Here is a 26,288-nt window from a genome sequence, read left to right as displayed (position 1 = left end):
ATCTGTAATCACTAGATTTCGTGCTTGAGGCCACCTTCACATTTTCGGGGGCCACTAACAGCTGCGGCTAAGGTAAGAACTGCAGGGGACAAGGGTCCTCGTTGTCTCAGGCTTTCCATGTTGGGGTAGGCGGCGTAGGCCAGTCAGTCCTGGCGCATTTGGAGAAGGTCGGTTTACGACATAGCCGGTTTGCATAATATACGACAACCCGCTATGTGTATAACTCAGTCGACAAGAGTCCAACCATCGCCTTGAGCAAGAAATCCCCCCCAGTGATTGGACGCATTAAATGCCTTCCACCGAAAATTACAGAGGGCTATCACACTAGGTAGTCAAGAAGATGGAGCAATGCATGATGATTTTGGGACATTACTTGAATAAATGACCTCAGTGCCCTATACTCAAGTATATTGTGGAGTAGAATTAATAGAGAGAACTACGGGGAATATCAGGTAGATATGTAACAGAAATATCATAGTGTAAGGTATGTAGGAAAAGTCATGATTGGAACCCAGCATAAGAAGCCTCGCCGCGCAAGGTTCTTACCGTCCGAAGGCACTACCCATCCCTGAATCTACATGGGTGTAGCTTATTTTACCCCAGATTAACTCGAGAGGTGCGATTATCGCAAGTCAAGGATAATCGATCACACCCTGAACGATGCCTGCCTCGAGACGCGTTGTCCCTCTTCACAACAGACGGCACCACGGCCTACCAAAGCATCCAGCAGGCGGACTAGATCTGATTCCTACAGAACTTATCGCCGAGGTTCTCAAAGCGCCGCATCTGTGATCTTTGACTGCTTTTTGGCGCGCAAACCACCGTGCTAGGGGCGTCGTTAGTTCGTTGCATTCATACGGAAAGGTAAATAGTCCCAGTCCAAAGAAAATAATAAAATCCTCAAACTCCTGGAAAGATCCCGAAGCACACACTGAACCAACAGTGGCGCAATACCAGAAAACACCGACCATGGTTGTGGTGACTACAGCAAAGGCGCCGTCTACACGATATTATACACCCTCTTCGCAACGATGAAGCAGGTTAGACCAAACGCCAATAAGCCCGCTGTCAGACACCAGAACCAAGTGAGGTCCCCCTCATATTCCTGCCCGGGAACCCATACGTTCATACCCCACAGCCCGGTAATGATGTTCATAGGCAAGACGATAGTGCCCAAGACAGTCAATTTCCCAAGCACGTCGGCCGTCTGTTCGGAGCGCTCATTCATACGAATGTTGATCTGGGCAAGGTAATTTGCGTGGGAACGTGCGAGGATCCTGATAATATTAGTGGTTGACGTAAGGACTGGCGATCCGTTTGCACGGTAGAGGGGATCGTACTTCTCGTAGTGACTCAAGTTTGATGTCATGGTCACAATGTGATCCTGAATATCGCCAAGGTACAGTCCAATATCGGACCGCGGTGCAACCTCCCATCGCTCGTTGCAACGCTTTGCGAAGCCCTTGATAACGTCTGCCTTGTTGCCCAAAAGCCGGTAGAGGCTCATGACCCGTTTACGACAATCGCCAACGCGTAGAAGCATATGGCTCTCCTTTTGGAAGGGCTGTCCGTCATCTGATGCCTTCTCCGAGTACAGTGGTCCATCTTTTGCCTGTACGTCGCCTGAAGAGTGCAGTCGAAGAATAGCATCATCAATGTCGTCAACCTCGTCCTCGATATTCTGAATCAGGGGACCAAAAACATCCGTGATGTCGTCAATGATGGCGTACGAGATCCAATCCGAATTAACGATGACAAAATCTTTGAGTTGACGAATACGTCTGCGGACGTTGGCAGAGTGAGGCGTCATCGAAAAGTGAAAGCTTAGAACACCCTCTCGGAACACGATAACGTACATGTTGACGGGCTCGAGGTAGTCTTCGCTCTCAGAATCTTGATCGAATGATCGATAGTTGACAAAGTAGTAGTGTCGGAAGAGCTCAACTTTCTCACGAGCCTCCTGCACCATGATATCCTCGGCCGTGAGAGGATGGATCCCGAACGCTTTGGAAAGAACCTTCATCTCGGCCTCGGTTGGACACAGCACGTCGAGCCACCAGACCGGTCGTTCGCCGAATTTGGGTTGTTTTGGTGTACCTTCTGGCTGAGAGACATTCGGCGTTGGCGACTTGACCCCCGTTGGTGTTGCCTTGCCTGAAGGCGCCCTGGAGCTCTCGTGTGAAGTCTTCTCATGGCCTGAGATGATTGATTCGGGCTCCTCGCTCAAGGGAGGAACAACAGAGCTCTGGCGCGTGGAAGTGCCGGAAACGCCGTTCTGGCCACTTGAGGCGTGGTTCTTCTGTGTAGCAGTCACCACTGACACGTCTTCCGCATCTGAATCATCGGACTCGCTGTCGTCTGACAGGACACGAGGTTCGGGAATGAATAATTCTCGGAAACTGCCACCAACTTGAACCAGCTCCGAAATCGTCTGACTGTGGATGGTGCTTTGAAACTCTTCGTTAAAATACGTGAATCGATACGGGCGAGTCCTCTTCGGGGCGCATCCAGCCTCGGTGCACCGTGCGGAGACGTCCGTTGATGAGTTGAGGCTCGGTGATGCGCTTGACCCTGCGTTCTTCACTGCGGCCCTCTTTCTCGATGCGGCTCCATTCATCGAGAATTGTGAGGTCAGGCCAAGCAGCGCGTCGGCGCCGAGGCCTCCGCATATTGTTCGATTCAAGATGTTCCTCTTCGCCCAACTCGGAGACACCGCTGGGGAAGCACACGTCCGCCTCGGCCTGCAAGGCAATGGTCTTCCTCCGTGCTATACCTGGGGATGTGCCTTCCATGCGTACATCGTGATCCGAGTGGTGATCATCCAAGCGATAATCATTATGCGGGGACCGACCGAGACGGGCGTCGAGCTCATCGGTGATCATAACGTCACCAAACGTCAGGTCTAGGGGATCCGAACCAGCAATTCGCGGCGAGCCTGGCATAGAAGGAGGGTAGTTGACGCTATTGAAGACAGGCTGGCGCTGCCTCGACGACCTGCTGGATCCTCGTCGACTAACGCGTGGCCTGGACTGGCTGGTACCACCCACGTAGCTCAAGGACGGCATGGTGTTTGTTCTCTGTGCTGACCGTGACAGCAAGGGCGCGTTCTCGTCCCATGTTGGCTCTCCCTCATCACCGCTGTCACCCCCGTGGGCGTGGCTCACGCGCAAACGACTGGCAGGCGGAGTTTGGAAGGACCCAGGTGTGGCCATTGTTGAGCCACGACGAGGTCGGAGTGGCTGTTGGTCGCGATGGTCCATCAAAGTCTGGCTGTCGAGGCTGGCATTGCTGAAGTTGCGTGTCTGCAGGTAGAAGTCGGGTCTTGCAGCGACGGGGGCGGTCGAAGCCTCAGCCTCGTCGTGAGACTCTTCTGGGAGCACAGCAAAGGACTTCCTCCTCCCACGCTTCTTCTTGCCAGTGCGTTTCTTCTTGCTGCGCGTCGCCTGCTGCGATCCAGGGACTGCGGGGGCAGAGGTGACTGGATTAAGGGGATTCGGAGGTGGCCGCTCAACCTGAGGGCTCTGGAGTGGTTTGAAGAAGTTGTTGTTCATACTGCCAATCGACGACGCTCCAGCCAGGGCGTGCTCGCAGAGTACCGCCTGTTGTCAGAGCCGAATCTCGCGTAGCGCCTGTCGCTATGTCCTGTCGGTTTTCTGGCGTTGCATACGTCGTAGGAGTCGACTTGGTGCGGTGAAGAGTTTGAACCGAAGCTAACGAAGGTAGGTAGATCGTCGATGATGAATCTGTGGGCAGTGGGCATTTGCTTTCGCAAGCGGGCAGCAAGGTTCCAGGCAGGTACAGCAGGCGGGGAGAACGGTCGAGGCGCTAATGGGATAAAGCTAGGAACGCTTCTGGGACCGAACCTGACAATCCAATGATGTCAGCGGAGAGGATGCTCCTGCCCGCCCCGCCGATTGGTCGCAAACCTCCAGAAGTCGACAATCGATTGGGCCGTTCTGGAACCATAGCGATCCACTGAGCTGAAGTCAGTCTTCCCTTATCTTTCCTGCTTGCACTGCACCTTGAGAGTGCGAGGGCTGTGACACAGTGGGACCGCCCACTGAAGCTCTAGACAAGCCAGCACCTTGCTCGTTAGAGCAGTTGGTCACGCGAGCTCTTGAAAGCTCTAATCCTCCCACGATGTAGCGACATAACCTTTGTGCGAAGATTGGTAGTCTCAATATACGTCGCTCACCTCCATTTTCCATTGTGACTACAGGACGTGGCACGACCAACAGCATCCGGGTATTTGTAGCACGCATCTATGTAGCCTCGTCTAGATTGACCTCCACCTGTCCGGGCGTCTCACGCAAAGTCCCACAGTTTAGCCACCAGACTATCCTCAATGCCAGACTCGGCGTCATTCGGAAGGAGGATTCTCTTGGGAATCTGAAACTCGACAACAGGCGGCTTCTTCACCGTCTTGCTCATCTCAGCCTCCAGAAGCTGTCGACGCAGTCAGTCATCACACAATGTACAAATTTCGACACAGGAGGCGGGATGACTTACGCTACCAAAAGAATGATCCAGGAAATCTTCAATGTTATAGGACTGCTTGGTAAACTGTTCCGAGATGATCTTCGTGATTGTCGCCACGTTGGGGTGGTAGTGCGACTGCAGTTGTACGAACTCCCACAGGCAGCTGTCAATGGCGTGTGTCTGCATCGGATCCGCCTCGTCTGGTAGGAACGGGTCGGCATAGCCTTCATCCTCCATGGCCCTCTTCGCCTCCTCGTCGCGCAGTACCCGGTGCATCATGAACGTGCACAGAGGGTGGCGCTTCATGATGTTGTAAGTCCAGGGCACAATGAAAACGATAGCTGCGGGCGGGGCGCTGAGAGACAGGCGTGCAAGACGCTTGATGAAGCTTGCGACGAGTACAGCAGGTAGATGCGTCGAGCGCAGGAAGGTGTCCATCAGGCGGAAGAACCTAGCCCTGTACTTGGAGTGCAAGATGTCGCGATCCAACAGAGAGTACAGTTTTGTGTAGAATGATGGGTAGTCGAGGTTCCTCTCCTGAATGAGGAAGAAGACGCCTGACAAGGCCAACAGCGACATGGAGCCGCCAGTGTTGTACGAATCGGTAAGGAAGTCTGCCAGCAATTCGGGCCTCGTGAACCACGGCGCGATATCCGTCGCCATGATCTCGAGGATGCGCTTGCGTTGATCCTTGGTCGTCGCGAGTTTCATGACTGCAAGCCAGGCATCCTGGCCTTGCCGCTGATGCTGGTGCAGGGAATTCAGGGGGTGCGCCTTCTTGCTGGGCTTCTCTAGGTGGTAACTTTCCAGCTTCTTAGGCACGTCGCCAATGGCATGCAGGAGTTCAAAGGCATCGTCGAAGAGTTCATCCTGGTCAGCGTCCTCCTCTGGCTTCTCAACGATGTTTCTGAGGTATGAAGGTCAGTAAAGATTGGCGAACGAATTGTCAACGGCAAGACTCACTTGATGGACTTCAACCCAAAAAACCGAACATCGTCGAACTCCGTCAAGTATTTGTCCACGAAATCTCCGCGAGCGTCGTCGCTGCTGGAGTTGAGGAGCGCCTTGATAATTTGCTGCAGGAAGGCCTGGGGAAAGTTGTACTCATCCGACTCGTACAAGTGTTGTGCCTCAGACTTCAGCATTCGCATGGCAAGTGTCAGAGCCGGCGATCCCAGCTCCTCATCTGTGATCAGCTCGGCTAGAACATCCTTGTACTCAAAGTAGCGTTCCCTGAGCCAGCCAACAACAACGGTGTCTTTCTCTGTCAGGCCCTTTTTCTTGATGAGAGACCCCGCGGCGAGCAATCTCACGAAAACTCTGGTAAGTGCGACAGAAGCGAGGGCAGCTGACTCGGGATCTGTCTTGTAGGCCTTGGCGATATCGAGAAGTTTTGAGATGTTGTTGTAGTGCTTCTTCGACTCGAGAATCTCTTGTTCCATAAGCAGAATCTCAGCTTGAGGGTCAGTCTCACTGGATCCATCGCTCTCGTCGCCGCTCTCCGAACGAGCACGCTTTTGCGCGGGTTCCTTGGCCTCTGAAGACCTCTTGCGCTTCCGGACGTCGGCTGAGGCTTTGGCGGGCATCTTGGGAAACTTGATCGAGCAACAGGACCTCCAATGCTCGATTGCGGCAAAGTGCTGGATTTCAGACGTTTGATGCCAAGACCTCAAAAATTTCCAGCGTCCATCCTGTACTGAAGAGTGGATCCTCCACATGAGCTGCAGGCGCCGGTCCGCCAGCACCCGGCAAATTCCCGTCCATCGAGCAAAACAGTCAGCCGCCTCACGTGATTCCTCCTACCCGAACTAGCGCGATCCAAAAAACCTCAACCTCATTCCCTGCCCTGCGAGCTCCGAATGACCTCAAGCCTCCCAATCCGCATCCCCAGATTATCTCAAAATGGCGTCCCGTTTGGCTAGAAGCGCTGCTGGTACGTCTCCTTCCCTTCCGAACCACCCGGCGAGGTCAATTGGCCCTCGCGCGTCGAGTATCGGCTCGCTGACGTGCCTCGTGTTTAGGAGCGAACCTCCTCCGGCCGACCGTGGCCCGGCGCACCCTGCCCGCCATCGCGTCCCTTACCTCCTCTCGCAACGTCTCCGGCGTGCCTGCTGAGGACCCTAAGAAGAAGGCCCAGTCCCTCATCGACTCCCTCCCCGGCAACTCGCTGCTCTCCAAGACAGCAATCCTGTCCTCCACTGCCGGTCTCAGTGTCTACGCCATCAGCAACGAGTACTATGTCGTCAACGAGGAGACCGTCGTCGCTTTCTGCCTTCTCGCCGTCTGGGGCGCTCTCATCAAGTACGGTGGTCCCATGTACTCCGAGTGGGCGGATGCCCAGAGCAACAAAATCAAGGGCCTCCTTGACCAGGCTCGCACCGACCACACCAAGGCCGTCCAGGTCCGCATCGATGATGTGAAGCAGATGTCCGGCGTCGTCGACATCACCAAGTCTCTGTTCGAGGTTTCCAAGGTACGACCTGTCCTGATGGCGCAAGGCACACGGGTGATGAACCCCGATGCGGGGTAGGCACCGCGCGTAGTTGAACCGACCGCTAATGCACCGTCACAGGAGACCGCCAAGCTCGAAGCCCAGGCTTTCGAGCTCGAGCAGAAGACTGCTCTGGCTACCGAGGCCAAGACCGTCCTCGACTCTTGGGTCCGCTACGAGAGCCAGGTCAAGCAGCGCCAGCAGAAGGAGCTCGCCGAGAGCATCATTGCCAAGGTCCAGAAGGAGCTGGAGAGCCCCAAGGCTTTGCAGCAGGTTCTCGCCCAGAGCATCACTGATGTCGAGAGTGAGTTCCTATCACAAAACACACACTGCTTCCGAGCACCCGAAAACTGACCATGCCTTCGCAGAGCTCCTCGCCTCCAAGGCCCAATAGACAACCAACCTCTACGTCGAACTTTAGACTCCATGAGAGGAAGATTTCCTTTGTACGAGGGAATCCCCTATGTGTTTATAAACACCTGTGCATTAGCCGAATCAACAAACTTGAACTTAATCCGCAATGACTGCCCAGCAGCCTGTCGCTCGCCGTCATTATGATAACCTTGAGACGTGACTTGAATTGATGACCTGCCATTCATGCCTGATATATGAAGCTTTACGCATTGGCGCAACAGAACCGTAATTGATGGGTATGAGGCCCCATGGCACAACAGACAAGCAGCTGGAATTTTCGGACTGACTATAATCACAACAATGTCTCGAAGCACGATGACATATTCCCGCCGCGCTTCCCGCTCCGATGTCCGAGCACATCGGCTGCCAACAGCACCAAACACTCACAGTCTCACCTGCAGCGCTCTGACCCTTGAGATGCCTTAACGTAATCCAACCCAGAAGCTTGACCATTCTCTCCCGGCTAATATTGTAAAGAAAGACTTCAGATGATATCCAGCATGTGTACAAAAGTACTGAAACCCCAGTTGATCGCTGAGGAGGCAAAAAGAATGGACAATGCGCGAATCGAACGCGCGACCTTCAGCAGGTAGGATCTCACGATTTCTCGCTTCGATGCTAAGCAGACGTTATACCACTAAACCAATCGCCCGTTGCGGAAGTGCGCAATTCTGATGGGATCATGGGTCTCAGAGCGCAGCAGGTGGAGTTGACTAGGGCTTTCAGGTTACGACTCGGTCTGGCCGAGATAGTCAAAGCCCAGATCGGGCCCATGACTGACGGGCCCAAGATGTTCCACGTTGAACAGATATTGCCGAGGTGTTCACTCCAGTATCATGGAAATTTCCAAATGTAATAACGATCATTGACCTAGCTTCAATCCAGGCGTCGTCTGCATAATCACTACAAAGAAAACAAGACACAGAGCCGTATCAGGGCTGCAGAATTAGTGTTGTAAGAAAGCGTCCCATACACCAACCATCTCAGTAAATCGGTCGCGACTCCTGCCATGTCGAACGCGCCGTTGACTTCTCTGACATTTCGTCCTTCCGATCGTCATCCGTTACAGCGCCAGTCCCGAATGACACGCGCCCACTCTTTCGCCTCCTTGCGCTATCGCCAGTGAGTGGCCCGATCCATTCCCAGGCGCGGCCGACCTCGCCGCTGCGGCCCTCGCGCTGACTTGTACGCACATTGCTGTTCTGCTCCACGACGGCTCTCACTCGGGACCAGATGCGATCCCGGCTCTTGAGCGAGTGCACAGAGCGGAGGACGTCGTCTCGTAGGTTTGGCAGGAACAGCCAAGGATCGTCAAGCTCCTCTTCGCCAAGCTCCTTCTGCGATGCAAGTCGTGCGAGGACCAAGTCAACAAGAGACGGAACCCGGGAGACCTCAGCCTTGTGGGATCGATAGCGCGCACGCAAATAAAAATACAAAGCCACCAGGGCGGCTAGAGATCCAGCTGGGAGTCGATATCTTGCCAATCCGAGCCGGAGGGACCGCTTGGCCGCGCAGCTGATCGAAAGGCGAGCGAGAGAGGTGGACGAGAGGTAGGTGTTTCGAAGGCCGGCGGAATCGGCTTGTCTGCTTCCGGCGCGACCGATCTGGTTAGTGATGCTGGTCAGAACGAATACTATTGTCGAGTAGGGTGTGGTAGGCCTGTGGGGATAAAGGTATGGAAATGGAGGGGCAACTCACTTGATGACCTCAACCTCCTCGCGGTCCTTGATATCTCCGATAGCAGCTGCCCAAAGATCGTCGAACTCTTGTTTGTTCATCTTCTTGCTGCGCTTTTCACTGATAGCCGACTTGAGCTCCTCCTCCTCAATGGCCGGGCTCTCCTCATGTTCACCTGTCTGGTCAACCAGATCGCCACATTCAAACTGGGCCCTCCTCTCACGAAGCTCCTCAACTGCCTTGTCGGCAACAGCCTTGATCCGCCTGACCTTCTCGCCATCGGGCTCGCAGGTGGGCGGCAGCGGTACCAGACCGCCGAGCGAAAGGGGATGAGGCTTCATGATGAAGTTGTCATCACAGCGCACAGTATAGTCCTCGAAGCAGTAGGCGTGTTGAGGGCAACGCTCGCACTGGGGCTCAATGTAGGGGACGATCCAATCGGGAACTGACACCTCAGGGGGGATGATCAGAGTTGCAGGTCTGCCGAGGCCACAGTAACCGACGGCGATCTTCTCCTGTCGATACCAGCCACCGTAGGCTCCTAACAGAGTGACTGCAAGCGCCATCAAAGGTGTCCTGAGACCAGAGCGCTTCTTCGCTGGCTTAGGTCGACGTTGCTCGAGCAGACCGTTGGCGCCCTTCATGGCTATTTCCATTTCCAACTCAATTTGCTCTTCAGGAGTAAACTCCTCGCCAGCATCCAGTTCAGATACATATTCGATCTCGTGCCGGATGGGCTTGTTGGATTTAGCAGACTTGGGCCGCTCGTAACCATCAGTGCGACGTCGTACGCCGGCGTCGTTGAATGTAGCCGGAGCGTCATGCCCGGCTGTTCGCCTGCGGCTGCTGCTGGGCCGGGAGGCAGGCGCCGGGGAGCTCCCGCTCTGGAACGGGTTCTCGGCGGAGAAGTTGACATCCGTCTCTTTAAGACTGAAGAATCCATCCTCTGCATCCTCGACTTTGACCTGAGGGGTCACCGTTCGTGTGCTCCTCCGGACGGACCGAGGCGGCTCTGCCTCAGTAGGATATAAGTCTGCGGGCGGATGAGACAGTTGGCGACTGGCGCCCCGAACCTTGCGCTTGGTAGGGCTGAGAGGCAGGGCAGGCTCGTCTTCGTAGTCCTCTGGACGTAGCCTTGCCGAAGCCTTGCGCGGTGAACGAGAGCGTGTTTCGCGTGGAGGTGGTGGTGCCAGATCAACGTCTTCGTCGTCGAAGGACGCCGTGTCGTAGGAGTCGCCTCTGGGCATGTTGATAATGCCCATGCTCGAGCGCTTGGCGCGCGCTTGCTTGTCGAGGAACTTCTTGGCCTTCGGAACAACGCCTTCGTTGAAAATGTCGATGAGCTGCGGCTTCTTCGCCGTCGCGGGGTACTGAACGTCGTGCGCCACCAAAATGGAGCGCAGCCGTGGTACCGTCAGCGACTTGGGGTCAAACCCAGGCTGGAGGTACTCGTACGCCTCGTCCGACATGATGGTGACGTTATGTCAGTCGGCACGTCGATAACGTCTGTCGGGTTTTGAGTGTGGCAGGTTTGAACGATGACGATAGCGGGAGGTGAGACAGGCGATGACAGCCGTGAAAGAAAGGAATGAACGTCTGCAAGAGGGCCGGCGGATAGAGCTGCTGGCTGCAGGAATGCGACCACGCAACAGATCTGGCCTCGGCTCTGCGACCAAGTTAAGCGAGCACCAGGGAAAAAAAAAAGGTGTTGATGAGCAAACGATGCCAGAGGCTGTACATAGGGCGGGGGCACAAGTTGTTGTAAACTCGAAAGTCCGATTGCTGTCCTGCTGAAAGCGAGCTGTTATCTTGTCTCTGTGGCAACCCGGGGGTGTCCTAATCTAGGTACGGTAGGTGGGTTAGTCGGCTTCGATGACTGCTGAGGTGTAGGCGGAAAGGTGGGGTGACGTAGGGGTCAAGTTCCGCCCCCGAGTGGTCTGAGCGTGAGCTAGACACGCTAGGCCTCTTCTGGACTTTTGCTGAAGATGCTATCACCACGACTCTGGTGGTACCGAGATGGCATGATTCTTGGCTTCGCTTTCACGACACCAAAATGGCTTCCAATCCCCGTCACTTGATAGCAGGACCTCGCTTTGTGTGCCGAAGCTGTACACAACGTGCTGCTACCCAAAACAGGAGGTCTTTCGCCACAGCTGCCGCGTCCAATCCTGACATTTACGATGTCGTCTGCGTGGGAGGCGGGCCGGCTGGCCTAAGTCTTCTCGCCGCCCTTCGTAAGCAAATCAGAATTTCGTACTCTCGTTCCTGATCGTATTGCTGACCTCGACAGGCTCGAATCCTACCACTTCACGCCTCCGCGTCGCTCTTGTCGAAGCCCAGGACCTGTCGAAGACACGCAACTGGACTCTTCCCGCCGACCGATTCTCGAACCGTTGCAGTTCTCTCACGCCTACCTCTGCGCAATATCTCAACTCGATAGGTGCATGGAGCCACATGAAGCGCGAGCGTATCCAGGCGTATCAGGAGATGCAGGTCTGGGACGGTGTCACTGATGCGCGCATCGAGTTTGACTGGACGCCAGATTCCGTCACTTCTGGCGGCAAGACGATTGCCTACATGTGCGAGAACCTCAATCTGACTTCGGGTCTTCTTAAGCGGTTGGAGGAGCTCGGTGGTGTCTCTGTCTTTGACGCCGCCAAAGTGCAGGATATCACTCTAGGAGAGGAGACTGAGGAGCTGGACCTCAGCCAATGGCCCGTAGTCCACCTTGAGGGTGGCAAGCAGTTGCACGCGAGACTTCTCGTTGGCGCTGACGGCGCAAACAGCCCTGTCCGCTCCTTCGCGGACATCAAGAGTCGCGGCTGGGACTACGAGAGGCACGGAGTCGTGGCGACGCTGGAGATGGAAGGTGATGGCTGGGGCGGCGACTACAACAAGACGGCGTATCAACGCTTCCTACCAACTGGCCCCGTGGCCATGCTCCCTCTGCCAGGCAAATACTCGACCCTCGTCTGGTCGACGACGCCTGCCAACGCCGCGCTGCTGAAGAGCCTGGCTCCGAAGGACTTTATCGCGCTGGTTAATGCGGCTTTCCGCCTGAGCCCCGTGGATGTCAAATTCATGCACACTACGTCATCCGGTCAAGACGAGGAGCTGCAGTGGAGGCTGGACCACACGCCCGTTGATGTTGCGGCCATCCCCCAAACTGCAGTCGGCGTGCAAGAGGGCACGATTGCGTCCTTCCCGCTGAAACTCCGCCACGCAGACACCTACATTGGGGAGCGCGTGGCCCTCATCGGTGATGCTGCTCACACGATCCACCCTCTCGCCGGACAAGGCCTCAACTCGGGCCAGGGCGACGTCCAGAGCCTCGCGAAGACGATCGAGTACGCCGTTGCCCACGGCCAGGACATCGGCTCGTCCCTGTCGCTTGAGACGTACAATTCGGAGCGGTACGCTGCCAATCATGTCCTTCTCGGTGTTTGCGACAAGCTGCACAAGTTGTACTCTGTTGAGAGCGGGCCGCTGGTGCACCTCCGCTCTCTAGGCCTGAACGCTGTCAATGCCGCGGGCCCTCTCAAGAAGTTCATCATGGATCAGGCGGCGGGCAGTGGAGCTAGGTTTATCTAGGACGTAAGCTCCTGCCATGTATTGCTGTATAATTTTGTATCAATTGTAAATCTTGTTCTACTACGACCGTGGGATTTGATGTTCAGGTCTACTCGCATAACACATACTTCCTTTCTTGAGGCGAACCCCCTTGTGCATTATACGGCACTGTACTGTAGACAGCGAAACCACCTCATAGATTGTAAACAGACACAAGCCCTCTCTGTACATATTAAGCGTACACATCCTCGTGGGTGTATGGTTTGCTTGGGTATATAGAGTCGAGACTATAGGCATGAGACACGACATATGTAATTGCTGGAGCTCACGAACAGTCGCATGAGAACAATGACGGTCACTCAATCGAAAGAGAACCATCAACTTTGCCACGCGTCAAGAAGGCAACTCGGTACGTGCGTAGACGGACAGAACGATGTGAAGCAACAGAATGAGATATATACGGCGATGCACCTTCTCCTTCCAGCCTACAAGTACAAACGGAACAGACCTTACGATCTCGAAATTTCTTTTACCACCTCGCCCTACGTCTACCGATCGACCTCGCCTGTGGGCCACGTTAGCAGGAGGCAAACATTTACAGAAACGGAAAAACGTACCGAACACCAGATCCATCGTACCGATAACGGCGACGGCATCAGCCAACATGTGGCCCTTGCAGACATGGTCGAAGCCAGCAAGATGGGCAAATCCAGGAGCACGAATGTGGACGCGGTATGGCCTCTCACTACCGTCGCTGACAACGAAGACACCCATCTCGCCCTTGGGGGCCTCGATGGCGGAGTAAGTCTCACCAGGGGGCACAGCGTAACCCTTGGTGTAGAGGAGGAAGTGGTGGATGAGGGCCTCCATGTTCTCCTTCATGGCGGCACGGGGGGGAGGGGAGACCTTGTAGTCCTCGACACGGACGGGGCCGGCGGGCATCTTGTTCAGGCACTGGTGGATAATGCGAAGGGACTGGCGGAACTCCTCCATGCGGACGAGGTAACGGTCGTAGCAGTCGCCGCGGACTCCGACGGGCACGTCGAACTCAACCTGGTCGTAGGCGTCGTAAGGCTGGCTCTTGCGGATATCCCAAGGAACACCAGATCCGCGGAGCATGGGGCCGGTGAAGGAGAGGTTCAACGCCTCGGCGGCGCTGACGACACCGACACCCTGCAGACGCTGAAGCCAGATTCGGTTGTCAGTCAGCATCTCCTCAGTCTCGTCGAGCCTGTCGCCAAACTGCGTGGCCCACTGGTAGATATCGTCGAGCAGGCCGACGGGGATATCCTGGTGAACGCCACCAGGGCGAACGTAGGCAGCGTGCAGACGGGCACCGGAGACGCGCTCGTAGAATTCCTGCAACAAGTCAATCCACCGTTCTCACGGGTATTTACACCGGAAGGTCAACCTACCATGAGCTTCTCACGCTCCTCAAAGCCCCAAAGGAAAGGTGTCAAAGCGCCAACGTCCATGGCGTGGGACAGGACGGACATGAGGTGGTTCAGGACTCGGGTGATCTCGCCGAACAGGGTGCGGATCCATTTCGCGCGGTCGGGGATTTCGATGTTCAGAAGCTTTTCAACGGCCAGAGAGAAGCACTGCTCGTTCGTCATCATGGAGACGTAGTCGAGACGGTCGAAGTAGGGAAGAGCCTGGAGGTACGTCTTGTACTCGATGAGCTTCTCCGTGCCACGGTGGAGCAGACCGACGTGAGGATCGGCGCGGACAATCTCCTCGCCATTGATCTCAAGAATCAGACGCAACACGCCGTGGGCGGCGGGATGCTGGGGGCCGAAGTTGACAGTGTAGTGCCTGACCTTCTTGTCCTCGATGCCGTCTTTCGCCGGGCCATGGTCGGTGCCCTTGTGGTTTACGGCGGCGTAGGGATCGGCAGGGTGGTTGAAGTCAGTGTCGACGGGCACGAGCCTTAGTCCCTGAAACTCCGGCGAGGGCTGGGCGTATTTTCGGAATGCCGTCGTAGACAAAGGGCGGGCGGCGAGGGAGGTCGTCGCGGCTGGTCGGAGGCATAACCGCTTGGCGCTGTGGCCGGCGAGGCGATAGAGGCTTGCCATTGTGGTCGCAGAGTGGAGAGGGTGTTTGTGGAAGGATCGAGGAGATGAGCCCCCTCAATTGAGCCTCTTCGACTATGCCGCTGACGGTGGCGAGCTTGACTGATGATGGGGGGTTGTCGGCGTGGTATTGTGCGATATGGCCGTCATCTACCTGGCGGGAAAGCTAGCAATGTCGAAGAAATCAGCTGCTGCTGATTGGACAGTGGCGCAACGACAAGTTTCTTCCGAGTCTGAGCCGACAGAACCGTGCCAAATGCCGACATTCGCGCACTGCCAGTAAGCACTTTTGGTAGGATCCACTTCAAGATGTGCTTGAACCGAGCACCTCCAAGAGACAGGACTTGCCCTCAATTGGGGTTCGTATTGTTGTCTATCAATTGTGCATATGGCTTACATTTCACTGAATTATGGCTAGCCTCTGGCACCGAATATGGATGATCGCTTATCCACACTGTGTTCTGGACGCCATACAGTATATCTTGTCGTTCAAACGGGCACTGCGCACAGTCAACAGTTCGATGTCCGTGCAGAGCCACCTTCACTCGCCATCTTCCGTTCGATCGTATAAATCAATAACTGAGCTGTGCCGCCAATCATTCGACTGCTGGCCATTTGCGCCTGCTAAAAAGATTAGCCAGATTGCCGACTGACGGGTTGTTTGGTCTAAAAGACCACTCATCACTGCTTGAGCAGGCTGGCAACGGTCGAAATCCTCTCCTGCCTAAGTTCTGAACCATGCCATGGCCATTTGGACCCTCCAGCTCATCTGAAGCACCACTGCCTCAGAAACCCAGGGACAACAAGGCTGAGGGCAGAGAGCCAGCAAAGTCATGGAACAGTTTGCTTCCCAAACCAGACCCTCCGCTCCAGGCCGCTAAGGAATGGGCTCCCGTCTTCTTGACCGCCGTCGGCTCCCTGGCAGCCTTCATGTTCTACCAGTCTTACTTGCGCCGCTTCGCTGGTGCCGCCAGCATCCAAGAGAACTTTTTTCGCAAAAGAAGCCTCCTGGGTAGAGTCACGAGCGTGGGAGATGGTGATGGTTTCCACTTGTATCACACACCAGGAGGGAAACTCGCAGGCTGGGGATGGCTTCGGAAGATCCCAGAAGGACGATCTAACCTGAAGGGAGAAACTGTAGGTGTAGCACGGAGCATGTCGCAAGGGGCCACTGACAATTCGCTAGATTTCCATTCGTCTGGCCGGCATCGACGCGCCCGAGGGACCTCATTTCGGACGCCCTGGTCAGCCCTTCGCTGCGGAGGCACAAGCTCATCTCTCAAAGTACATCCTCCATCGCCGCGTACGGGCTCATCTCCATAAGCGAGACCAGTACAATCGCATCGTGGCAACGGTATCGACAAGACAGCCTTTCTTCAAGAAGGATGTTGGCCTCGAAATGTTGAAGCAAGGTCTTGCTACCACGTATGAAGCCAAGAGCGGCGTGGAGTGGGGTGGCAAGGAGAGCATCTACAAGGCGGCCGAAGCGAAGGCGAAAGCTAAGAAGCTTGGGCTGTGGTCGATGAAGGCATCGGAGTTCGAAAGTCCTCGCGATTTCAAGAATAGGACGCAGGGAAACGAGAAGGACAAAGGGGATATAGAGGAGTCTGCTGCTCAGAAGCCGTGGTGGCGACGCTGGCTGACTGGGTGAGCACATACCCCTAAGGTACCTTACGATAGGTTGACTCTGGAGACTGCATTTGACACGCGAAGCACTAAAAGATACCCCGCCGATCTGAGTTTCAAAGAAACAATACGACAAAAACTTCTGTTACCGATAGAAATGTTTTGCATGATGATTAATGACGACCAGGACCAAAGTCTCGTCGACGGTCTCTTCTCTACCGGCCAGGGACTGATATGTTGGTTAAGTTGATATGAATGTATCAGGTATGCTTGGTCTGTGTGCTGAGAAGAGTGACCCACCTTTTATGCGTGTGGCGCCTGAGAAACTCACTTGATTGGTTCACGAGACTCAGTGTGCCCCTGTGTGTCGCATCGAGGCTTGAGCGCTCCTGACCTTCTCATCCTCTCAACTCAAACACGCTGCTCTCAACATGACACCTTCATCATCTGGAGATTTCCTATCGCGACCGGAACCCTGACTGCTCGACGGCGCCAATACTCCGAGCCCCATCTGGGTGCTTCCACACGGCGTGCCCTAGATTGGGCTACCACCTATCATCATGGCGACTCTTCAACCACGTGGGTCCTGGTTGCCGGACATCAAGCGGAAAGCCTTTGAGGATGCGAAGAAGATGCAAGCAACTGTAGACAAGCAGTCTGCCGAAAATGGCAAAGATCCACCTCCCTATCTGTTGAAAGAGCTCATCGGCAAAGGCAGCTTCGGGCGCGTTTATACGGCAACTGATCTGACGACGAAGATGCTTGTCGCTGTCAAGATCATCGATATTGAAGAGAGCGACACCCAGAACCCCAAGCTTGCCGACACATTTCGGGAGGTCATGGCGGAGATCAACGCTCTCAAGCTCCTCAGTGACAGTGGCGCTAAAAACATCAACGTCGTCATTGATGCGCTCGCCGTCGGCCAATCCATGTGGATGATTACTGAGTATTGCGCCGGCGGTAGCGTGGCAACACTTATGAGACCAACTGCACCGGGTGGTCTGCAGGAGAAATGGATTATCCCTATTTTACGGGAGGTTTCGGAAGCAGTTTTTTGGGTTCACCGACAAGGCATCATTCATCGCGACATCAAATGCGCCAACGTCCTGATTACCGAGACTGGGGGTGTGCAATTGTGCGATTTTGGCGTCGCAGGTATCATTGAGACCAAGTTCGATAAGCGTTCTACCTTTATTGGCACGCCGCACTGGATGGCACCCGAGCTCTTTGACCAGAATACTTCCTATGGTACCGAGGTTGATATCTGGGCCTTTGGATCGTTGGTTTACGAGGTAGCCTCGGGCCTGCCGCCCAATGTCATGGCTGGCTTTGATATGTACCAGCTCGGAAACCACCTCAAGTCGCACGCGCCTCGGCTACAAGGCGACCAATACTCGAGCCAATTGAGGGACATGGTGGCATTCTGTCTCCAAGAGGATCCCAAGAAGCGTCCAACCATTGAACAAGTGCAAGATCACCCATACATTCGCAACTCGGCACAGCAATATCCCGGCTCGAGCCTCGCCATGCTCGTTAAAGGCTACAAGCTTTGGGAGTCTCAAGGCGGTATTCGTAGGTCGCTTTTTGCCCCAGGAGGCGCGCAAGGTCCTTCAGATATGGACATGTCGGAACTATCATCGACTGCCCTTGCCAATGACGAGTGGAACTTCAGCACCACTTTGGCATTCGACCAAGAAGTTTTTCAAGATCCTGACACGCAAGCCGTCTTCGATGTCTACGGATCTGGCGTTGATTTTGACCCCGGTCATATGATGCAACCTCAAGCATCCAAACCAAGGTCACGAAGAAGGCCACCCCCTCGACAATTAGCTGCCATGAAAGTCCCTCTGGAAAAGGTTTTTGACCCGAACACCATCACGAATTATCAAGAAAATTCTCGCGCCTACTACGGGCTACCTGAACCCCCCCCAACGTCTGATTTGCCCCTCAGAGACGATTCGGCCCAAGCAACAGCAGTACGAGAGTCGCTCATTGACCTTGATGCATCACTAAACGGGACCGAACTATCAAATTATGTCGATATGAACACAATCAGGGCTGGCGAACCGCGAATATCAGTTGAGCTCCATGGAGAACCCAGTCACGATTACAGCAACCCACCGCTCAGTGACCCGGCAGACGTGAACCCTAACCGGAGAACGCGGGACTGGAAATTCCCTTCCATGGCCGCCCCAGCTTCAGCAAATCCTGAGATGTCGCGATTTCCCTTCAACGATGAACGAACAACACCCGGCTCATCGAACCGGCCGCAGCTCCTCCACCAGGCCACCGAACCACTCACCGTGCCTAACTACAGAGAAGCGGACCTCAGTGTGCCGAGGCCGAGTACTCAAGCCAGCATGCGAGAATCAGTCAGCAGTCTGATTGATCTTGATATGGGCACTGTTGCTCTGCCACCTAGTCAGGGCAACAGTCGCGAGTCGATCAACAGTCTCATCGATCTCGATATGAGCGAGATTGATCCTCAACTCGGCATACAGGCCAGTCGTGAATCGGTCAGCAGCCTCATCGACCTCGATATGAGCATGCCAGAACTCACGCGCCCTTCAACGGCCAATTCTGACGTCGCCTCGGTTACTGGCTCGGAGATGAGCCTGGCAAACCCATTTGACTTGGAGCGTCACGCCTCTCTCTATGTCCCTTCCTCTAACCGAGAACCCTCGATCTACGTGTCTGATGACTCCAACTTCATGTCCGCTATTCCTAAAGGAAACGAGGAGTTTTCCAACGGTCTCGCAGGCCTCGCCATCACAGATGGTCCGCGTCCCGACTCGTCAATGTCTCACCGCATGCGTCCGAGTAACGGCAGCAGCATCAGCAGTCTTGGCGCCAGCAGCACGACTTCTGGCCTGCGGCTCGACACGACCGGTTTTGCGGGCCCCTCATATCCGGACAACAGTGGCGAGTTCCTTACCCCGCAGACCATGCGGTCTGTCCACACAGGGCCCTCCCCGGCGGCACAAGAAGGCAACAAGCAAGACGAATCGCCCATGCCGCCGGCGCCGGCGCCGCCGTCAGTCCGGGCCATGCAAGGCCAGGCAGACGCCGAGGAAGTGAAAGAAGAGCTGAGGCGCATGACGATGAGTTTGGGCGAGCATCTGGCGTTTATGAACCAGTATCTCTCCGCCATGCCTGTTCGAAATCCGGGATTCGATGGCGGTGAAGGAGCGAGACGGTGAGAAAGGAGCTAGGAAAAAGTCTCTCTTTCTCGTGTATCATCTGCATGGACATGTCGCCGGCGCTTCCAGGGGTAACCGCCATGCCATCACAAACACTGTCTTACTACTGTGCTGCAGAAGGCCTGCTGAGCATAAGAGGAATGAGTACCAATACAGGCGAGGCGTTAGCGAAGTTCTATTAGAATGACATTATTGTTTTCGGTCTCTGAATTCGTCCTATGTAAACCCGATCATGTCTCCCATCAACAGCGCGCGGTGGCGCTCCATAGCTTCTTGCAGCGTGATGAGCACGCCGGCCGACAGCATCTTGACTTGGTTCTCCTGACCGCCGTCGTCGCCGCGGGTGCCATTGAAGACGCCGGACACCCACTCCTGCGTCTCAACGATCTCGCGGGGCATGTCGGCGCAGAGCTTGCGAAGGCCATCAGAGGACCCGGCGGCATTGACTTCGAACATGGCAGCGAGGGCAATGAGCAGGGCGTGCGTCGTGGGAAGATCGGGAGCTGCCTGTGTGCGCAGACCAAGGATCAGGTTCCAGAGCTCGGCGGTCATCTGCGGGAGAGCAAGGGTCGAGGGACCGGCCGCGTGTATGAGGACGGCAAGGGTCTTGAGGTACAGAGAAAGAAGGTGCGATTGGAAGAGAGGAGCGTTGCGCCGATGGGAGGCTGGCGAGCGAAGGGCGTGCTGAAGGCGAGCCGTCAAGGGGAAGAAGAAGTTGGTAGCAATCAGGGAGGCAATCGTGTTGGGGATGGAGCGGAGTCGCGGCTTTGGCTTGGCGGTCGATTTAGGTTGCCCCTGAGCGTTTAGACGCGAGGTGAACGATGATAGCTTGAGAACGTCTGGACCTGTAGCTGCATCGGCGGCATTGGCTGCCAAAGGAGCGAGGAAAGAAGAGGTGAGATCCTGGGCGATGCTGTCCAGAGCTGTTGCCGGGATCGCTTTCAGATTGGACCCTGAGCCAGCCTCCAGTCGGTTTGCATGGACAGATGCTTCTTCTAGGTACATCCTCTCCATGCGTTCAGGCAGACGCTTTGATGGGAAAGAAGCAGCAGCGGCGAACTCTGAGGTGTCGTGCCCTGATAGTTCTCTGGCACTGAGGCCAAGCACGATCAGAATGGATGCTCGTTGAGAAATGGAGTAGTCGCCATCATAAAGTGTCTTGGCGAACCAGGGAGCCATCACCTTCGGCTGTGCGACTATGAGAGCTATCATGCTTTGTAGACGGAGCTCGTAAAAATTGGCAATGTCAAATTTGTCCTGAATACCTACTAGTTGGGACGCAAGCTCATCGGCGTGAGCGCTGACCTCGGAGCCGAAGTTGGCCTTTCGCCTGATCAATGAAGGGGATGTTTCTAGAGCCAACTTTTGCTTGTCATAATTATTGTCGTCTCGAAGATATGTGATAAGGTCGCGGATGTACACGGGAGCTTTAGGCTTGTCCCTCCGGACAAGGGTAGCATCTTCGTCGGAATCCTCAGCGTCGTCATCTGGCTTATTGTACACCATGAGGTCATCGTCTTCGCTCTCAGAAGAGTCTTCGACCTCTTCGATAATAAATCCAGTGTTCCTAGGAGGTAAAGCCCGCCGGGTAATTGGTTTAGCTGCCGCTGGCTTGAAATCTGATTCCACGGGCTTCAAAGCTGAGGCTGAGACTAGAGGCTCGACTGGACCGACTTCATCGGCCGTTGTCGGCAGTGACTTGTACCACTTTGCTTCCTCGCTGTCCATTTCATCAGTCTTGAAGTCGAGCTTGTTCTGATTCGTGTCTGACAATGAAGACAACGCCTCGCCGATCGCCATGCCGAGTAGTCTAGCCTTAGCCTGAGTCGAGTTTAAGCGGTTCGAGATTGTTTGAAGGTAACTTCCGGATCTCATAATCATCTTCAGCTTCACGGCCGAAGCTCGATGGACGTAGCCCGCGGTTAGGAGCAATACTTGGGCGTGTGCTAAACCAGGTCAGCTCGGCTGGTAGACTGCAGGCCTCTTTTGGACTGGTACCTTCTTGTTGTAGCATAGGCGAGTGCTTGATATAGAGCTGGTCACCGAATTGGCTGAGACTCTTCTCCAGGACCTGACTTGTGCACTCCTTGTCTTTTCCGACGGCGGCCACGACGGCTCGTCGGATGCCGATGGCCTCGCCGAGTCCTGCACCAGTAGAGTTTGTGAGCCACAAGACGAGATGGTTCATTCTGCTTTCGTTATTCGCCACAAGTTTTCCGAGAACACCGGCAGCTGCCGATATTTTCTTTCTCGCCTCAGGGGACTCGGATGAGCCCAATGGATTCAAGTATGTGTCTGCAAGGTACTTGACAACCGCGTAAAGCATGCGTTTTTGCTCAAGCTGCGAGAGGTGGCCAAAAAGACGCACGAAGGCGTTTGTGCTGGCATCCGGACCTAGGAGAAGATCTTGAATAAGATGTTTGTTCAAATGCTCCGAGTATCCTAGCCGGAGTCCGCGAACAAATAACTCAGCACATAGCTTTTCATCATCGGATGATGGGCCGTCTGACATCCAAGCCACAATGCTTCTTCCTAGCCACTTGCTATAGAGCAATCCATCTGACACCCAGGCATTCTTGTAAGCGGAAAGCTCCTTCTGAATGATGGACTGTGCCTCGGCTGCGATGGAGACCAACTTTCCCCCAGCGAAGAAGCTCACCAGCTCATGGGCCATAGCCTTCCTCCGAATGGGATTATCTAGATGCGGCAGACCTGATGACCAAAGCGCCATCAACTGCAGATCTCCGTCGAGAATTTTTGTGACGACTTGAAGCAGAATATCGAGATTCATGGCTATGTCGGGTCTCTTGACTGATTGTCCATCAGCCTTGGATTCCTGTGTCAATGCCTTGGCCCGTGCAACAAGAGCATTGACACCCGTGAGGTTACGGAGACATCTCAACAGAAGGGATAGATTCTCAGCATCTCCATCCCTAAGAATCGGCCAGTAGTTCGGGATAATCTCAGAGACTAGAACTTGGATGACCCGGGCAGATTCGGAGGTCGGATCTGCGGTCTTGTTGTTGCGACTTGCCAGCTTGAGGGCTGAGATCAAGGTGTCATAGTCCGGTTGGCTCATCAGCTTCTCGAGAACTGTGCCATCCGAAGATGAAGTTTTGAGCTTGTTGACCTCATCAGCGGAGCTGGGCGACGGAGAGAGTCCGAACGGAGACCCAGACGGCCTCGGCTTCAGATATGTCTGGCTGACTGGTGTCAAGAAATCGTCCATGGCTTGTTTTAGATAGTGTGTAACAGCGTGGCTCGTGATTTGACTCGTGTTTGAGATACGTGCGCGGATATCATTGCGCAAAGTTATGGTAGAGTCTCGAGATCTCGGAAAGAAGCAGCTCTTGTGGTGTATCTTGTTGTACAAGACGAGCTGTGACTTCGTCAAACGGCAGTGAGGTTGACCATTCTCACAGTGCGTTTGGTGACTTCCTGGGAAGTCAGTCGCCCCACCTCATTCAGCGCGCGTCGCTAATCGATAAGCAATGACCCATTTCACTGCTGCATCGGCTGAGGTTCGCTATGAGCTCACCGAAACCTCCAAGAGCTGCCCCTCCATTGATGCCGCGTCCACCAGCATCGGCCTTTGCCATTCCATCTAGCCCTTCTAAATCACACACAAACACTAAGATCAATATGGCACAAGCTGAAGTGGCTTCAAGGCCAGTTGATGAAACAGCAAGATGGTATGCGCCCGCGGTCTGATCTGCTCAAACAGGAGCTGACAATTCCGTCGCAGGACCTACCTCGACACCATCCGCAAGAACCCCGGGCCCTTCACCGATCCAATTGCTGGTACGCAAGAGGCGATCGACCAGTTCGACAAAATCAAGGTCTTGTGCGTGACGACTTGCGCTCGAGGTCGTCATACTATGCTAACAACTGTACAGGGTTATGTTCGTTACCCGTCATGTCCTTCCCTGTCCATTTGCTAACCCCAAGCAGTGGTGCGGGAGGTTTGGGATGCGAGATTCTCAAGAACCTTGCCATGTCTAAGTTCAAAGACATACACGTGATTGATATGGGTAAGGTGCTCCGTGAGGATGAAGGCCCCGGGACGCCTGGCTGACCTCCGTGCAGACATAATCGACATCTCGAATCTCAACCGACAATTCCTCTTTCGAAAGTCTGATGTTGGCAAGTACAAGGCAGATGTCGCAGCCAAGTTTGTCATGAAAAGAGTCAAGGGCGTCAAAATCACGGCACACAGCTGTCGTATCCAGGACTTCGACAACGACTTCTACAAGCAGTTCCAGTTTGTTATTTGCGGGTTGGACAGCATTGAGGCACGGAGATGGATCAACGCCATGTTGGTGTCCATAGCCGAAGAGGGAGAGGATGCAGACTGCCTGATCCCCATGATTGATGGCGGCACCGAGGGCTTCAAGGGACAGGCGCGTGTCATTGTGCCTACCATCACATCTTGCATCGAGTGCCAGCTCGACATGCACGCGCCGAGAGCAGCTGTGCCGCTCTGCACCATCGCTTCGATTCCCCGTCAGCCAGAGCACTGCATCGAGTGGGCGCACGTTATTGCGTGGGAAAAGGAGAGGCCCTTTCCTCAGCTCGACAAGGACGACCCGGAGCACATCACATGGCTGTACCAGAAGGCACTCGCGCGCGCAAACGAATTCAACATCACAGGTGTGACGTACGCATCAACACAAGGCGTTGTGAAGAACATCATACCCGCCATTGCTTCCACAAATGCCATTATTGCCGCCGCCTGCTGCAACGAGGCATTCAAGCTTGCCAGTTCGGCCGCGCCTCCGCTCGGCATGGAAGAGAACTACATGATGTACTCTGGCAACGACAGCATCTACACATACACTTTTAAGCACGAGAAGAAGGACGACTGTCCCGTGTGCGGCCAGCAGGCGCGGCCACTCAAGGTCAAGCCGACGATGACACTGCAAGAGCTGGTGGATTCGCTGGCGGTGCGGCCTGAGGCGCAGCTCAAGAAGCCATCCCTGCGAGGCGAGGGCAAGACACTGTACATGCAGTTTCCTCAGTCGCTTGAGGAGAAGACGAGGCCGAACCTCGAGAAGACTCTGGAGGAGCTCGAGCTTGTGGATGGGCAGAATGTAGTAGTGACAGATCCCGCGTTCCCTCTGGAGTTCAACTTTTTCCTGCGGTTCAGCAAGAACGCTTGAGGAAGGTCTTGCGCTGAGCATGGAATGGGACACTTACACATACCTTAGATGACATGACGAAATGACTTCCCTCCCAAGACAGGGCCTGGACGATATGACCATGGGACGTTGGTATCATGATTTATTTTGGTCTTCCTGAATTCATTCCATTCCCCATGCCAGAAAGCAAGCAAAACACCGGTTTCTACCTGTAAAAAACAGAGGGTATGTACAATAAGGGTCCCGCCGCGCCACCTGTATCGAAGCCCCGTACATGCATCACCTGACCATGTTGATGACCTGCTGCTCGAGACGCGCACACTTCTTCTTCATCGTCTTGATGGCCTCGAGAAGCAGCTCGTCGCTGTCCCACTGACCAGTGGCGGCCTCAATGGCGAAGATGAAGTGGTCGCGGCGGCGGCCGAGCTTAACCTTGCCCTGGAACTCGGCGTGGCGCAGACACTCGCGCGAGACGGTGTCCTTCATGGCGTCGCGCACGACGGCCTTGCGCTCGCCCTCGTGGCCCTCGTAGCCGGAGCCGGGTGTGCGGGCCTCGTCGGCAGAGACGCGCTCGATGCCGATGACGCCGGCGGGGAAGCAGCGGGCGAACTTTTCGGCGTCGGCACCCAGGATGGGGCGGGTGATGGTGATGGTGGGGAGGAGGCGATAGGAGGCCGTGGCGACGGGCGAGAACTTTGCGTGGTCGGAGCCGATGCCCTTGTGCATGTGCATGTCCATCTCGAGGACCTGGCCGGGACGCAGCTTGGCGAGGAGGATGTCCGGGTTCGTAGGGCGGACAGTGTTGAGGGGCCCGTCAAAGTACTCGAGCTGGCGTCCCGAGGGCACATACTCAATGTCGGAGGCGTGGACGTGGGCGTTGCGGAAGGCCTTGGTCGCGTCGATCTCGCCGGGCGCGGCATCGGGGTTGCGCGTGCACTCGATACGGAGGCGAAGTTGAATCGTGTTGTAGTCGAAGATGTCGCCGGGGGTGCCGTCGGGGTTCTTCTTTCGCCAGCGGAGGAAGTCGCGCAGGCCTGCCTTGTTGGCTGTGAAGGGAACGAGACCCAGACGGTGTGCTAGGACCTCGTCTTGGATGACTGAGGTGTTGTTATAGATGTAAACCGTCTCGATGGCGAAGGTAGGGATTTCGGAGATGAGGATGCGACGGAGCGCATTGGCGATGGAGGCGTCGACACCAATGAGGGAGAAGGATGACTCGGAGGGAGAGAGTTGGTGATAACGCACGCGAAAATTCTCGCGGAACGTGTCGAGCGACCAGCTATTGTCCTCGCCGGGATAGTTGCCGGGGAAGTCGGTGGAGGCTACATCGTAGACGACCTCTTTTTCAATGCTGACTGTCTAAAAGCGCAGGCGCAATCAGTAACAGGTCATTATGCAGATTTCTTGGGGCAACTCACGTTCCGCTTCTCCAGCTCAGCAGCGGTGGGCGTCACGTATGGAGCCATGGTATCTGTGTGGTGGTGCTGGGCGCCGTGGGTGTTGGTGACGATGCTCTCGGGATGCGCTGGGAAATTTTTCGATTGGGACCCCTCAAGACTGGCGTTATCTTATCGGCACAATCGACGCTGGCGTACATTCATCCATTGTGGTTCAGGTACCT

At 55.1% G+C, this 26,288-nt stretch overlaps 11 protein-coding genes and 1 non-coding gene across 12 annotated transcripts; 5 read left to right on the top strand and 7 right to left on the bottom strand.

The window, feature by feature from the left end:
* Positions 1 to 826: 826 nt before the first annotated feature.
* On the bottom strand, positions 827 to 3,551 carry VDAG_04252 (manganese resistance protein MNR2; the record flags this gene model as incomplete). Its single annotated transcript, XM_009650699.1, has 3 exons — positions 827 to 1,277; positions 1,341 to 2,419; positions 2,472 to 3,551. 3 exons carry the CDS (start codon positions 3,549 to 3,551, stop codon positions 1,001 to 1,003), a joined length of 2,436 nt encoding a protein of 811 aa, XP_009648994.1. The 3' UTR covers positions 827 to 1,000.
* Positions 3,552 to 4,159: 608 nt separating this feature from the next.
* VDAG_04251 (nucleolar complex protein) lies at positions 4,160 to 6,065 on the bottom strand (the record flags this gene model as incomplete). Its single annotated transcript, XM_009650698.1, has 3 exons — positions 4,160 to 4,446; positions 4,510 to 5,386; positions 5,443 to 6,065. 3 exons carry the CDS (start codon positions 6,063 to 6,065, stop codon positions 4,306 to 4,308), a joined length of 1,641 nt encoding a protein of 546 aa, XP_009648993.1. The 3' UTR covers positions 4,160 to 4,305.
* A 316-nt stretch (positions 6,066 to 6,381) lies between these two features.
* On the top strand, positions 6,382 to 7,364 carry VDAG_04250 (ATP synthase subunit 4; the record flags this gene model as incomplete). The annotated part of the gene is made up of 4 exons (XM_009650697.1): positions 6,382 to 6,412; positions 6,501 to 6,952; positions 7,052 to 7,274; positions 7,339 to 7,364. 4 exons carry the CDS (start codon positions 6,382 to 6,384, stop codon positions 7,362 to 7,364), a joined length of 732 nt encoding a protein of 243 aa, XP_009648992.1.
* Positions 7,365 to 7,936: 572 nt separating this feature from the next.
* VDAG_20137 lies at positions 7,937 to 8,036 on the bottom strand. The gene has a single exon. It is a non-coding gene; the product is annotated as a tRNA-Ala (tRNA).
* A 331-nt stretch (positions 8,037 to 8,367) lies between these two features.
* On the bottom strand, positions 8,368 to 10,530 carry VDAG_04249 (uncharacterized protein; the record flags this gene model as incomplete). The annotated part of the gene is made up of 2 exons (XM_009650696.1): positions 8,368 to 9,001; positions 9,083 to 10,530. The coding sequence occupies 2 exons, from the start codon at positions 10,528 to 10,530 to the stop codon at positions 8,368 to 8,370; spliced, it is 2,082 nt and encodes a 693-aa protein (XP_009648991.1).
* A 584-nt stretch (positions 10,531 to 11,114) lies between these two features.
* VDAG_04248 (ubiquinone biosynthesis monooxygenase COQ6) lies at positions 11,115 to 12,652 on the top strand (the record flags this gene model as incomplete). Its single annotated transcript, XM_009650695.1, has 2 exons — positions 11,115 to 11,295; positions 11,352 to 12,652. The coding sequence occupies 2 exons, from the start codon at positions 11,115 to 11,117 to the stop codon at positions 12,650 to 12,652; spliced, it is 1,482 nt and encodes a 493-aa protein (XP_009648990.1).
* Positions 12,653 to 13,179: 527 nt separating this feature from the next.
* On the bottom strand, positions 13,180 to 14,915 carry VDAG_04247 (NADH-ubiquinone oxidoreductase 49 kDa subunit; the record flags this gene model as incomplete). Its single annotated transcript, XM_009650694.1, has 3 exons — positions 14,047 to 14,915; positions 13,249 to 13,990; positions 13,180 to 13,196 (listed from the first exon to the last, which is right to left on the bottom strand). The coding sequence occupies exons 1-3, from the start codon at positions 14,704 to 14,706 to the stop codon at positions 13,180 to 13,182; spliced, it is 1,419 nt and encodes a 472-aa protein (XP_009648989.1). The 5' UTR covers positions 14,707 to 14,915.
* A 338-nt stretch (positions 14,916 to 15,253) lies between these two features.
* VDAG_04246 (uncharacterized protein) lies at positions 15,254 to 16,482 on the top strand. Its single transcript, XM_009650693.1, has 2 exons — positions 15,254 to 15,840; positions 15,890 to 16,482. The coding sequence occupies exons 1-2, from the start codon at positions 15,442 to 15,444 to the stop codon at positions 16,352 to 16,354; spliced, it is 864 nt and encodes a 287-aa protein (XP_009648988.1). The 5' UTR covers positions 15,254 to 15,441; the 3' UTR covers positions 16,355 to 16,482.
* Positions 16,483 to 16,889: 407 nt separating this feature from the next.
* On the top strand, positions 16,890 to 19,529 carry VDAG_04245 (serine/threonine-protein kinase nak1; the record flags this gene model as incomplete). The annotated part of the gene is made up of 1 exon (XM_009650692.1): positions 16,890 to 19,529. The coding sequence occupies one exon, from the start codon at positions 16,890 to 16,892 to the stop codon at positions 19,527 to 19,529; it is 2,640 nt and encodes an 879-aa protein (XP_009648987.1).
* A 216-nt stretch (positions 19,530 to 19,745) lies between these two features.
* On the bottom strand, positions 19,746 to 22,758 carry VDAG_04244 (uncharacterized protein; the record flags this gene model as incomplete). The annotated part of the gene is made up of 3 exons (XM_009650691.1): positions 19,746 to 21,475; positions 21,528 to 21,834; positions 21,898 to 22,758. The coding sequence occupies 3 exons, from the start codon at positions 22,756 to 22,758 to the stop codon at positions 19,746 to 19,748; spliced, it is 2,898 nt and encodes a 965-aa protein (XP_009648986.1).
* A 413-nt stretch (positions 22,759 to 23,171) lies between these two features.
* Positions 23,172 to 24,688, top strand: VDAG_04243 (NEDD8-activating enzyme E1 catalytic subunit; the record flags this gene model as incomplete). The annotated part of the gene is made up of 4 exons (XM_009650690.1): positions 23,172 to 23,221; positions 23,275 to 23,373; positions 23,481 to 23,560; positions 23,616 to 24,688. 4 exons carry the CDS (start codon positions 23,172 to 23,174, stop codon positions 24,686 to 24,688), a joined length of 1,302 nt encoding a protein of 433 aa, XP_009648985.1.
* Positions 24,689 to 24,946: 258 nt separating this feature from the next.
* VDAG_04242 (DNA-directed RNA polymerases I and III subunit RPAC1) lies at positions 24,947 to 26,133 on the bottom strand (the record flags this gene model as incomplete). Its single annotated transcript, XM_009650689.1, has 2 exons — positions 24,947 to 26,026; positions 26,086 to 26,133. 2 exons carry the CDS (start codon positions 26,131 to 26,133, stop codon positions 24,947 to 24,949), a joined length of 1,128 nt encoding a protein of 375 aa, XP_009648984.1.
* Between the last annotated feature and the right edge of the window lie 155 nt (positions 26,134 to 26,288).

The sequence above is a fragment of the Verticillium dahliae genome, genomic scaffold, assembly GCF_000150675.1.
Source record: "Verticillium dahliae VdLs.17 supercont1.7 genomic scaffold, whole genome shotgun sequence".
Classification (NCBI taxonomy): domain Eukaryota; kingdom Fungi; phylum Ascomycota; class Sordariomycetes; order Glomerellales; family Plectosphaerellaceae; genus Verticillium; species Verticillium dahliae.
Note: the sequence above shows the minus strand (reverse complement) of the source record. Positions and strands in the feature narration are given on the sequence as shown.